This window comes from Notothenia rossii, assembly GCF_949606895.1.
Source record: "Notothenia rossii genome assembly, chromosome: 2".
In the NCBI taxonomy this organism is placed as follows: Eukaryota; Metazoa; Chordata; class Actinopteri; order Perciformes; family Nototheniidae; genus Notothenia; species Notothenia rossii.
In genome coordinates this window covers 52,603,660-52,618,102 of record NC_136904.1, presented here as the reverse complement: position 1 = coordinate 52,618,102, position 14,443 = coordinate 52,603,660, and the positions used below count along the sequence as shown (strand labels likewise).

General features: G+C 40.2%; 1 protein-coding gene across 1 annotated transcript; it reads right to left on the bottom strand.

Moving 5' to 3' along the window:
- Window positions 1–3,143: 3,143 nt before the first annotated feature.
- On the bottom strand, window positions 3,144–11,505 carry LOC307027655 (uncharacterized protein). The gene is made up of 6 exons (XM_079662522.1): window positions 11,273–11,505; window positions 6,045–6,143; window positions 5,586–5,737; window positions 4,636–4,753; window positions 4,282–4,353; window positions 3,144–3,274 (listed from the first exon to the last, which is right to left on the bottom strand). Exons 1-6 carry the CDS (start codon window positions 11,379–11,381, stop codon window positions 3,159–3,161), a joined length of 666 nt encoding a protein of 221 aa, XP_079518648.1. The 5' UTR covers window positions 11,382–11,505; the 3' UTR covers window positions 3,144–3,158.
- Between the last annotated feature and the right edge of the window lie 2,938 nt (window positions 11,506–14,443).

Sequence of the window (14,443 nt, the reverse complement as noted above, 5' to 3'; positions counted from 1 at the left end):
GTATTACACATTTAGCTTTGAGTGTTACTGACCTGAGATGTTTTTATTACATGAATTAAGGTGACTGAGGCTCTTTAACATAGACAGAGCACGACTGAAACATAACATATGAAACAATGTCACAACATAATAACTTTTTGGGGATGCAGCTTGGGATGTGAGGAGTGAGAGACACGGCTTAGAACGGGCGTGTCGCCTACTGTCCTGCCAGTGTTGGCAGGACAGAGAGTGTGTGCACCAGTCTGCTTGATCTAGGAATTCATGTCCGTGACACTCACTGCTGCCCACAGCTGTTTTATAGAAGAAAACCTCCTTCACTTCATGAAAGTGTTTAACCACACACACCTCTACACACACACACACACACACACACACACACACACACACCACACACACCACACACACACACACACACACACACACACACACACACACACACACAGCACACACACACACACCACACCCACACACACACACACATACACACACACACGCAGACACACGCACGCACGCACGCACGCACGCACGCACGCACGCACGCACGCACGCACGCACGCACACACACACACACACACACACACACACACACACACACACACACAAACACACACACACACACAATTGACATGAAATCACTGACAAATATGAATATACTGTATTCAACTTCATTACAACGTTATTAACATGCCTAAACTCAGTAATTCACTAAAAATATTTATATTTTAATGGAGCCTCATCGGCAGATCAGGATCCCAACGCGCAGGGGAGGGATCTGGATCTGCATGACGGGTGTTATTTAACAAGTCGCTGCAAATGATCCCGCTTATTACATGGCCACATTCTCAACAAAGTAACGACATGACTCCCAATATTAATTGAAATGCTTTTATGGATTTAGAATTTTTTTTATTGATTTAAAAAATAGTTGTATGTATTGATTTAAATTGACATGCATCCGCTAAGAAAAATAGTCCATTGTTACCGTTTTTTAAACAGTCTGAATGAAACGGCAGCTCTCAGCTGTGTATTTACACAACTAATGGCACATTTCCACTGCAGCGGGGTTGCCCCGTTTAAGCGTCCCTAAGCGTACTCGCTCAGGCCTCGGGCTGCCTCGCTTGCCGTCCGAGGCCGTGGCGCATTACCATTACAGTTTAGGACCTGGGGTAGCAACGCAGTGTAAGCGGGGCATCTGTGCAGAGACATCCTGGAATACTTTCACATTTTGAGTTGTTCCGTCGAGCTCCCACTGGATTTTATCATCCCCAATGAGATGTAGGAACGTTGTCACCTCCTCGGTCGACCACGGTGTGCTTTTCGTTGACGTTGCCATTTTTGTAGCTCCTCCGTTTACAAAAATGCTGTGTATAAAAATGCTGCAAGCTTGCTTCTAGATATATATGCAACGCTAGGCATGATCTCACGCGCGATCTTGTGACGATTCTCTCTGACCAATCAGCACTCGAGAGTGTTGACGTCACTAGTTCAGCCCTGGCCCTGGCCTGATAGAACGACGATTTTATGGGGCCGGAAAAAGAGGGAAAAAGTACCCGCTAGCCAGTGCTACGCTATATGGAATGGCCACCAAAAACTGGCCTGGCCGCTTGAGGACGATTAAGGACACTTAAACAGGGCTACCCGCTGCAGTGGAAATGCGCCATAATGGCCCATCAACCACAGCTCTCTCCCCCCCTCCCCCCCTGATCTTTCTTCTACAGCAGCTAAATTAACTGTAGGTTACTCTGAGTGACAAGCTTACAATTAGACACAACACTGTCATTGCAAGTGACCCTCAGTTAGTTGACTTTTATGTGAAACTGCTAAATTCGTTACTGATAAAAAAGGGCTTCTTCTGACACTAGAACCGCCAGAGGTTTTTGTAAGGCCTACCAAAAACCATCAAATCCCGCTATAAGAATGCAATTTTTAACAACATAGGGTGCTACATAACACACTTTTAGGAAAAGTCACGGTCTGGGAGACTTTAATATTTTATTGAAAAAAAGTTACATTGCACACACACAACACACATCACACAAATTGACCCGATTAGTGTTAAATAAACTCACTAATTAATGAAACCAGTTCAATACGCATTATTCTTATTCTTATCATTCTTTATGAGTGCAGAAATAGTCTTAAAATCAGATCTTTTTTTTAAATGAAATCTGACAGCAGGCAGTTATCTCCGATCACCTATGATAAATGCGCCACACCTAATCGCTGGCCATTCAGCCACAATGCTCTCTCTATACAAAATCAAACTGTAGACGGTGTGAAAGCACCTATTGTTTTAAATAATGGTCAGAATGTGACCTGTGAGCCTTCTGAATTACCGTGGGACAGCACATTCTAAACTAAAATGTTCAATCAATAAAATAACATCTTATCTTATCTTAATAATATCTTCATATTAATAATAATAATAAATCATACAGTATGTCTCCGAAAGGGAGCAGGAGGAAGCAAACACAAAAATATACAACAAATATAGTGCATATTAAAGCAAACGATTGTAAAGGTAAAAGTATGAGCATAACAAATAAAGAAGTGTAATGTAAACATTTACATTATTATTATGATTATTTAATATATAAAGACTATATATTATTGAATTACAAAATTAGATATACTTTAGTCGATCTAAAATATTGATGTGTTAAAATGCTCTTCAAAACACAACTGAAAGTCCATGAAACTTGTCTTTCTGTATTTGTGAATGAAGCGCCATCTCCTGGTTAAAACCTGAAATTGAAAATCTGGCAACGCCCTCTTGGAAAATAGTGGGAGGGCTTAACATTCCTCAATACTGGTCTTAGGCAGGTCGTAGGCAGAAAGCTGTAAGCTGGAGTCTGAAATGAGGTGCTACATCTGTATACTAAAATAAATGTAGGTTTTTTTCTTTTACTAAGGTAAGATTTAAATACCAATTATTTGAGAAAATTAAAACTTAAAAACAAGACGATGTTGACTACATTTGAAAAAAATAAAGCACAGCTGAGGTAGAGGTAAAGTCTTTCCAAATGTGTCTATATGGAGGATTTGTACTTTTTCAACTTTCAGCAGTTTGTTTGGGACACCCCTTTTCTGTTGTCTTTTCTAAATGTAAGCATCTTCTCAAAAAATCGAATCTAGAAGATTACAACAAATTAATACATTTACAAATAATTATTATGAAACTCACCAATTTGACCATCAACTCCAGGCTCTCCAGGTTGGCCCTTGAGTCCCATTTCACCCTTAGGTCCTAGAGGGCCAGCAACACCACTGTCACCTGAAAAGCAGTTTTCAGCTTTTAGGCCTTTACACTACAATTATATGAATATAATATAGTGGCCAAAAGTGGGGAGATATTTCAACAGTAACATGCACATAATAGTAACCATTCACCAACAGAGGGTGCTGCAGCACCTCCAGCACCTCTACTTCCCACTGCTATGAGTCCAGCTGAACAAAGTTAGAATTAAAAAACTGAGTGCACTGATCTCGAGGTGGGAAATGAGAGGTTTACATCCGGAAGTTGCTCAATGAATGTAATACTGTAGCAATCTGCTGATTAGGGGCCAAAGTTGCCCTATTACTAAAGTGAGAGGAGATCTAGCGAAAAACTGCAAGGTTCTACAATGAATGCGTTCGGGCGTGGCCAGCTCTCTAACACCACCTAGGTAGAATTTAGTTTGGAAAGGCCACACCACTCGCACATTAAGTTTCCTGAAATGTAACATATTCATATTCCCCTATTGCAAATTACTCATGCAATTGTGAACATTTTTAAAAGCTAAAAATGTCTTTCATTAGGAAGTTGGCCATTTTAAATGATGTGTATTTTTCCTGGGTTTTTAGCAAACTTTTACGAACTCTTCCTAGGGAGTAGATCGTACAATTTGAATTCTGGAAATTCACATTTTATAATGCTGCATTCCCCTTTGGTTGGATTTTGTTTTGTTTTTTTAATTGAAATTTCGCCCTTTGGAAGCACCATCGGAATTTCAGTCAGCAAAATATTTTAGACTTGTAGGATCACTAACATAAATGGCTAAGTGCATGGCAGTCTGGGGTAGTTTGGGGATAAAGTAAAACTGTGGCGCACTTCAGCTTCAGTGCGCCACAGTTTTGCCGCTGCGAGGCTCGGGCTCTACTAGAACCCCCCTCCACCCCGTCGAGGCTCGTGACACAGAGGGCCTCATCACATAACTTTGCGTGGGGCCACAAGTTGGCCAGCCCTGCACAAACCTGTTTCTTGTGCTAACTTTTACTTTATTGGTCTTAATGCTGACTCACCTTTGAGGCCTCTCTCTCCTGGCACACCTTGAGGTCCTTGAAGCCCCTCTCTACCTGGAGAACCAGGAGGTCCTGGGGACACACAAATGATGCAAAGCTTCATAAATTCTGACCTAAAGGTTATGTTCAGGTTATTACAGTTTTACAATTTGCAGTTCAGCAGTGTTAATCTTAATATATCTATAAGAAAGCAACAGCTACGAATGCTTTTTGAGATGTAAATGAAATTCCCTGGAATAGTATTTAAATATAAACACACACACACACACACACACACACACACACACACACACACACACACACACACACACACACACACACACACACACACACACACACATATGTGTGTCCTACCTGGTTGGAGGCTGATGCTGTTCACGTGGCGCTCCAGGGTGTGTGTGCTGCTGTTGAGCAGGATCAGCCCAGCCTGCAGTCTCTCCAGCGGACCCTGCTCTCCACACAGCCTGCTCACCTGTCCTCTCCAAGAAGGAGAACACTGTCAATCAACAGCCCCCCCTCTGCCAACCACTGCTTCAAAGTGTTCACTGAGTATTCAACATAACTCCACAAATACCAAACAAATCCATATAACAACTTAACAACTTTCTCATCAAGGTTTGATATAATAAGTGCAAAAGAGATTATGATATTAATACAAATAATTGCATGAAGCAAATATTCAAGGCAAAGAGGGTTCAGACAATGTCTCCCCTTTAGAATCTCCATAAGAGATCTCCATGTCTTCTCAAAAGTCCCTCAATCTTAACTGATTAACAAAACGTGGCAAATCCTATACGTTAACTCAGACACACGTCTGCATTGTGTCGTTTTATGTTGAATTCATTGCTTAAACAGCTTCTTGAGAAATAACGGTGTAACCATCTGTGAGTCAGTGAGCCTGTTCTCTGAAGTCCGGCTGTAGAGCCATGATGGAGCCAAACCTGAAGACCTCACTGCACCAGCTTTTACTGCCGGAAAATAAATCCAGCCCATAACCTTCTCATAAACACAGTTTATTAATGATTAGGTTCAAGCTGATCCAACTGCATCCTGACTCCAACTTTGTAGTACAAAAACAGACATGAGAGTGATATGATGAGTGATATCTACTCTCACTCTTCGAAAATTGCTATATTTTTCTAAATGTTGTAGGATTTTTTTCTAGACTAATTAACAAGATCTTTTGTCAAGAAACAACTAGATAATCAGTTAATACTGAACATCTAAACTGAACCTATACAAATGAAATGAACAACATGAAGATATAAGTGATGATAACTAATTCCAAATAAAGAGCGGAGGACCTGGCTCTTCAGGACCAACAGAAGGCCCCTCAGGGTCTCCGTGTCTCGACTGTTGTTGTAGAGTCGAGTCTGGAAGGTTTCTCCAACCAGAGGGAGTCTCGACATCAGCCTTTCCAGCCGGGGCTCTGACACTGAAGATTCCACAGTGAAAACTGGGACAGAGAGGATAAGGAAACTGATCAGAAACTTAACTAACCTCACATTTACAGTATAAAATAATATGGGTTTGATTATACACTGCAGTCAGCATTTCGTTGTGTCCCTGGGCAAGACACTTCCCCCCTAATTGCTCCTGTGGGGATTGTCCACAGTATTGAGTATGTAAGTCGCTTTGGATAAAAGCGTCTAACAAGTAACATGTAATGTAAATACAAATATTCTTGATTCTCTTGAATATTCCACATTTAAAACGTTTTAATATTTGTATATTTGAAAACAAATAATACTATGGGTTTGTACCTTTATAAATGAGAAAGGCATTAAGAGCGGTCTGTAAAATGAGGTAAACAATGACCACATTGAAACACCACTGTCTCCTGGGCCTTGCTTGCTTCACATCTGAAACACAAACAGGAAACTGTGAACAATCTGCAGCAAACTTAGATATGGTTTGGTTCAACTGATACGAATGCTTTTTCTCGAAGTTAGAAGCATAGTCAACCAGGGTAGACCGTCAGCTGTCAATCACAATAAAAACCAAGGGCGATCGAGATGGGTTTCTTTTTGTGAAGTCAAGTGAAGTCAAGAGACTGACAGTAGAGCAAACTATTTATCAATCAATCGATCAATCAATCAATCAATCAATCAATCAATCAATCAATCAATCAATCAATCAATCAATCAATGTTTATTTATATAGCCCAATATCACAAATGTTACATTTGTCTCAGTGGACTTCACAGTTTGTACAGAATATCAGTATGACAATACGACACCCTCTGTCCTTAGACCCTCACATCGTACAAGGAAAAACTTCCGGAGAAAACCCACAGTTTCAAGGGGAACATGGGAGAAACCTCAGGGAGAGTAACAGAGGAGGGATCCCCCTCCCAGGACGGAGAGACATGCAATAGATGCCGTGCGGAAATTGAAAAGATAATACATTTGCGACATAGGTAGTCCAAATGTTTGGAAATGCATGTGTGTATAATAGGAAGATGAATCCACGAGGATATCCATCCAGGACTTATGATCCAGGACCACAGCCACGACTCCGAATCCCGGCGTATATAGACACAAAAAAGAAATACATTTGGGGAAGCTGGGTTAATCGGAACATGAGAGTACACAGGTATAGACAGAGAGAAGGAAAAAGTAAGATGTCCCCCGACAAACTAAGCCTATAGCAGCAAAACTAGGGGCTGAATCTAATCAGCCCTAACTATAAGCTTTATCAAAAAGGAAGGTCTTAAGCGCACTCTTAAAAACGGATAGGGTGTCTGCCGCCCGAACACAAACTGGAAGCTGATTCCACAAATGTGGAGCTTGATAAGAAAAGGCTCTGGCTCCCATTGTACTTTTAGAGACTCTAGGAACAACCAACAACCCTGCATTCTTGGAATGCAATGCCCTAGTTAAATTGTATCCTGTGTTCTATAGGGAGCCAGTGTAAGGCAGCCAGAACAGGAGTAATGTGGTCCCTTTTCCTAACTCTGGTTAGTACCCGAGCTGCAGCATTTTGAATCAGCTGAAGCGACTTGACTGACTTCTTGGTACACCCTGATAATAAGGAGTTACAATAATCCAGCCTTGAAGTAACAAATGCATGGACTAGTTTCTCTGCATCGTTTTGAGGCAAGATATGCCTGATCTTTGCAATGTTACGTGGATGGAAGTAGGCGGTCCTTGAAATTGATTTTATGTGGGCGTTAAAGGATATATCCTGATCAAATATAACACCAAGATTCCTTACAGTCTCACTGGAGGCCGAATTAATGCCATCCATAGTTAGTATATCTTTAGATAGTTTGTTTCGTATATTCTTCGGGCCGAGCACAATAACTTCAGTTTTGGTCGTGTTTAACATCAAAAAATGTAAGGTCATTCACGTTTTTAAGTCCTTGAAGCAGTCTTGAATTTCATTTAGATGATTAATTTCATCAGGCTTGATTGATAAATATAGTTGAGTATCATCCGCATAACAATGAAAGTTTACAGAATGATTCCTTATAATATTGCCTAACGGAAGCATATATAATGTGAACAAAATAGGTCCGAGCACTGAGCCCTGTTGCACTCCATGGCTTACTTTGGTTTGCATGGAAGATTAATCGTTGACACATACAAACTGAGAGCGTTCGGATAGATAGGACCTAAACCAGCCTAAAGCAGTTCCCTTTATGCCAACTAAGTGCTCTAGTCTTTGCAATAGGATATCATGGTCGATAGTATCAAATGCAGCACTGAGATCGAGCAAAACAAAAATAGAGACAAGTCCCTTGTCTGAGGCTATTAGAATGTCATTTGTGACTTTAACCAGAGCTTTCTCTGTGCTAGGATGTGTTCTAAAGCCAGACTGTAAATTTTCAAATAAATCATTGTTTTTTAAGTAATCACACTGCTGTTTTGCGACTGCTTTCTCAATAATCTTTGAGAGGAACGGAAGATTAGAAATAGGTCTATAGTTGGCTAAAACCTCTGGATTGAGGTTGTGCTTTTTAAGAAGCGGTTTTATCACTGCTACTTTGAATGATTGTGGAACATAGCCTGATTATAAAGACATATTCATAATATTTAATAAAGAAGTGCTAATTAATGGAAAAACGTCCTTCAACAGCTTAGTTTGAATTGGGTCTAACATGCACGTTGATGATATAGAAGAGAGAATCATTGAATTGAATTGTTCAAGGGTTTAAGGCTGAAAAGCATTCTAGTTTACTATCTAGTTTAATATTAGAACTTACGTTTCCGGGAGCTGTTGATAACACTATACTGGTTAAAGGCAAGAGGTCATTAATTTTGTTTCTAAGTGTAACAATTTTATCATTCAAAAAGCACATCAAATCATTACTACTGAGTGCTATGGGAATAGAAGGCTCAATCGAGCTATGGCTCTCTGTCAGCCTGGCTACAGTGCTGAAAAGAAATCTTGCATTGTTCTTATTCTCATTTATTAATGAAGAGTAGTAGGCTGCTCTCGCTTTACGCAGTGTTTTCTTATATTCATTGAGAGTAATATGCCAAATTAAACGAGATTCTTTAAGTTTAGTGGAACGCCATATCCTTTCAAGCTGTCTCGACTTTTGCTTTATTTTGCGGGTTTCGGCATTATGCCATGGAGCTAGTCTATGTTGTTTTATTTTCTTCTTTTTCAAAGGAGCAACAGAGTCTAATTTTTTTGGAGCGCATCTGTAGCACTATCAACAACATGATCAATTTCGGGTGGTGTACATTTTGTATAAGTTTCCTCCCTTACATGCAGACATGCTATCGAGTTAAGTATTGGTGGAATCTCTTCCTTAAATTTGGCTATAGCACTAACAGATAGGTTTCTGCTGCAGGAGCTTTTGACTAATAGTTTGTAGTCTAGTAACAGTACTTCAAAAGTTACTAAGAAATGGTCAGATAAAGCAGGATTATGCGGTTCGACTAATAGTTGTTACTCAGAACAGTTCTGTACTCTTTCCACCTTCTCTTCTTTTGTTTGTGTGACTCAGCTGTAACATACAGGCATAAGTTTAACTCCTGCTGTTGGGTGACAGGTCATGGCGATTGGGCAAAACTATTCTTTCTCATCCTTGCGGATCACTGGACCACATGCTAGATGTATCAGCTGCTCCTCATGCACTGCAAAGTCCCGTTGGTGCGGCACAGACACACGGAGATCTCTGACAGAGATCACGATTTGCTTGATAATAATTTCGGACTTTGCAGCGAGCTGGAGACGGAGGACATCCTCACCCTGTGACATCAGAACGCTGACATCCTCACCTTGACATCCTCACCTGAAATCTTCACCCTGACATCACATCAGAACCCCTCTGTCAGCGGAACAGAGTTTAACAACACATCAACAAGCTAGAGCCGATATGTTGACCTCGAAAACACTATACACACAGGGGTAATCAATAGCTCTATTTCCTGTGTTTGGACACACACACACACACACACACACACACACACACACACACACACACACACACACACACACACACACACACACACTCACACACACACACACACACACACACACACACACACACACACACACACCCACACACAAACACACACACACACACACACACACACACACACACACACACACACACACACACCACACACACACACACACACACACACAGACACACAAACACTGTAGTTACATCTTTATAACACAGTTAAAAATGTGCTTTGTTGAAGTTTGATGGTTTAAACATGTAAATTATCTACAAAACAACAATACTCTGGAGTTTAAGGTACCTGAAGAAAATAAAAAGTTATTTTCATTCCATTGCAATGTGAACAACACTAAACTGTAATATTTGGAAACTGGATTCATCTTCTTATTATAGACACATGCATTTCCAAACATTTGGACTACCTATGTAGTAAATGTATTATCTTTTCGATTTACACACGGCATCTATTGCACGTCTGTCCGTCCTGGGAGAGGGATCCCTCCTCTGTTGCTCTCCCTGAGGTTTCTCCCATTTTCCCCTTTAAACTGTGGGGTTTTCTCTGGAAGTTTTTCCTTGTACGATGTGAGGGTCAAAGGACAGAGGGTGTCGTATTGTCATACTGATATTCTGTACACACTGTGAAGACCACTGAGACAAATGTAACATTTGTGATATTGGGCTATATAAATAAACATTGATTGATTGATTGTTTTTGAATGATTTAATCTCAGCAATATAACTGACACAAATGGACTGCGTGGAGTTTAGTATTCTAAATGGTTCGTTTGGTCCAGGTTAATATCATAATATTACATACATTTAAATATATAGCCCCAAGAGTGTTCCAGAAAATGCTCCGGACCAATTTAATCATTTATTGTGTTGAGAGATTCATGACCGAAAGAACGAGATCAAGCGGCCGAGATGGGTTTTCTTCGCAGGGTGGCTGGTGTCTCCCTTAGGGATAAGGTGAGAAGTTCAGTCATCCAGGAGGGACTCAGAGTTTAACCGCTCCTCCGTCGAAAGGAGCCAGTTGAGGTTGTTTCGGGCACCTAGTAAGGATGCCACCTGGGCACCTCCCTAGGGAGGTGTTCCAGGCACGTTCAGCTGGGAAGAGACCAAGGGGTAGACCTAGGACCAGGTGGAGGGATTATATATTTTCGTTGGCCTGGGATCCCCCAGTCAGAGTTGGTTGATGTGGCCAGGGAAAGGAACGTTTGGGGCTCCCTGCTGGAACTTCTACCTCCACGACCCGACCACGGATAAGCGGGAGAAGATGGATGGATGGATGGTGTTGAGAGATTTTGTTTCAACAACATTTTGTCACTTAATTATACTTCCGCTGAAGAGCTATGGCTCAAAAGTGATTTATATATATTGGTATTGCAATGCAATTTAATACCTATTATTTATACCTTTCTGAATTGAGCATTATATTCTCACATGCTGCTTAGCAGTGTTAACTTTATCCTCTAAAAATCGAAATCTTGTGAATCGTGTTACCATGTTTTTGGAATAGTAGCTCAATCTATTTGCTTTGAAAGGTTTCTAGCGTCTTTTAATACTCACCCTCGCGCTGGAAACTGTAGAGGTCAGTGGTGCTGAGGGACAAGTCAAACAGTGGGTTACTCTGGGTGTAGGACACCTTATCCATGTTCTGGTTCACTGATGTCTCCATGCGCTCTAGAGTCCCTTGTCACCTTCAATTCCTACTTCGGGAACACTTATAACCCTCGGTGCATGATGTGGGATGGAAGAACTCAAGGACATGGGTTGAAGTAGAGGAAGGAACTGTATCTGAGTGGTAGCTGAGATTGCACAAATGTTGCTGTGAAACACCCATTTAGTAAAGATGGAAAGTAAAATGAGGAAGTCACTTTAACCACATATGCAAGAAAGCCTTGCAAAACAAGGAGAAACTATTTGTATGTTTCTGCATGGTCTTTTGGTTGGTGTGTCTCTTCTGTTGTGTTTGCTCTTTTACCCCCCAATAAAACTTAATATGTAACTTCTGATTAAAATGACTTGTGTGTGTGTGCCACTCCCCATGGGTCTTTAGCAACACACACTGTTGGAGCTATATATATCTCTCTTTATATTATTTAATAGTGTAACATTTATTTTCTTGCTGTTTATAGTGTTTATTATTATTATCATTTATTTATATGTATTCTTAGTTAGTGTCATAAGTTAAAGTAGTTTCTATGCTTTTATTTTGAAGGCATGTTTTGGACACTGCGTGATTAGAGCACCTGGTGTAATTGTATATATTGGAGACAGGTGGGTGGTGGGAGCCAGAGCACTAGTCGGCAAACGTTTTTTTACCAGGGTGTTTCAAGCCACACAAGGAAAAGCCATAGGAAAGGCTTAAGGAAAGAGATATAGGAAACCTGTTCATTGTATTTTCTTATAGGAATAAAATGCACAACGGAGAATTTTGTCTGACCTGGATCATTGCCCTGCGTAAGATCCGCTAACTAGTGCCTCAGCGGCTGTATTATTTTAAGTTAATTATCTGTTTTAGTTCTATATGATTTTGGCCGCTATACACACCTTAAAGTATTATGAGGATATCAAAGCTACCATATTTCAAGTGGAAATACCAAATCGCATGGGTTCCTTTGACAAAAAAGCAATGCAATTTCTGCATAGGATTTTGGAAAATAGCTTGAAATAAGGTCTGTGGTTGACACACGTTTAAGAGACGGATCACGTTTTGTTCAGTCGGATAATCTTTTACTTTTATAATTTTCGAATCATAAATCTATCGATCATAAATCTATCGATTAGATTTATGATTCTAAAATTATAAAAGTAGGGTAGACCGGGCCCGGCGCCACGAGGGGGCAAAAGGGGACATTGCCCCGTCGGTTGTATTCTTTGCCCCCTCACTTTGAGCATCATTCATCCATCAAAAAGTACAATAAATGTCACAATTATTAAATAACTTAAAATAATTATTTTCCCCAATACACGTTACTATGTTTAGATCAGATATGTGGGCAGGCAGTCAAGCAACGTGTAAAAAAGCCTCAACCCCAAGTGAGCTTGTAGTCTTAATGTTAGCGTGTGTGCTTAGCTGTAAACACAGTCGGATGGGTGACCAAAACGTCCCCGTTTTCCGGGCAGAGTCCCCGTTTTTGGTGGCTTGTACCCGGTTGAGACTCCCGAAAATGTTCCCGTTTTTGAACGTGCTTTACAAAAAATAGAGCAAGGTGAAATCAAATGTTATATGTCAGTAAAAACAGAGTAACAGTGTTGTGCCTGTTTGTAGCATTAGCGTATTTCTTCTTCTACTACTTCTTCTTCTTCTTTTTTCTTTAATGGCGAATCGCTTCCACTTGGAGCATATATCGCCACCTACTGTTGATTTATTAAATGTTTATATTAAATCCTTGTCTTCAGACCAGTGTTTTTGAGGAACTTGAAGATCAGCTTGTTTACTTCATTTCTTGATTTACTTTCGTATATTGACTTGAAATCCATTTCCTTGATGTTATGTTGTTCCAGTGCAGTTTTCAGAATGATTCTTTGTCTGTTATAATCCGGGCAGATAAAAAACACATGATGTAATTTTTCTCCCCAATTTTCGGCGCCCCCGATGGGTTGATGCGCCCTTAGCATTCGCCTATACTAGCTATGCCAAGGGCCGACCCTGGTGAAAACAATATGACATCAACAAAAAAAAAGACAGACAACTACAGATAGCACCACACATGATGGTTACGTGTTATTATTTAGGGCTGCCTGTATGGATCAGGTTTTTGCCAAAGCGAGCCCTTTTACAGAATAATAATATGTTATGTGTTATATCAACCGTATTGGTACAATGAGCGACATCTAGTGACGGATTTTGGAAGATTGATTTAATTTTTCTCATGGCAGTTAGACTCTGACAAACCAGGGTACTTTATTTTTTATTTTTAAATCTGTGTCTGTCCATTTGGTGTAGTATTTGATCCAATATTACATTTGCTTAATATATTAGTCACTTTCTTATGAAATGCCAGGTTTTAGGCCTTGATTTGACAATTCAATCCTGAAAATAAAAAATCAACCAGATTAATGTTTCTTTAATCCTGACCTGACTAGAGGTAAGTAAATCTGTATAGGAAGACGAGTTAGAGGAGAAAAGGTTATGGTATAATTACAGAGCCTGTCAATTTATAAATTGAGGAAATCAATGTTAATCTGTTAACTAAAGTGCAGCCATCTAATAATGTACTATCTATGATTAAAGATCACAGGAAAATAACAGAATGAGAGGGGTAAATCCGGAATAAAAATAAAGACGCAAAGAGATTGTAGAGCAGTGAAAAGGAAAAAAGCTTCTCTGATTTTTTAACAGCCACCTCAGTCATTTCATCCTGGAGCAGGGCCTGGGGTAGACATGTGGAGATTATCCGGATTATCACTGTGGCACTCTGTGATGAGGGGGTGTTGACATGATGACAAGTCGGACCTAAGCATTAGCTTACATTTCCTGCTAATCTTTATCAGGAACTAAAAACACACACAACTTGTTACAAGCTGTAGGGGGGGGATTTGTTACTTATTTATGTCTTCAGAAGAAACCAATGTACGTGGCTGACAGGTGCTAAGGGCCAAAAACATTTTCATCAGGTTTGCATCAGCTTCAGAAACGAGGAAAATATAAAAGCACAATTGTGCCAAAACACATGCAAATGAAGAAACATATTTTCCGACTTGAGGTAACATGCGCCTCGTTTACTAAAAGCA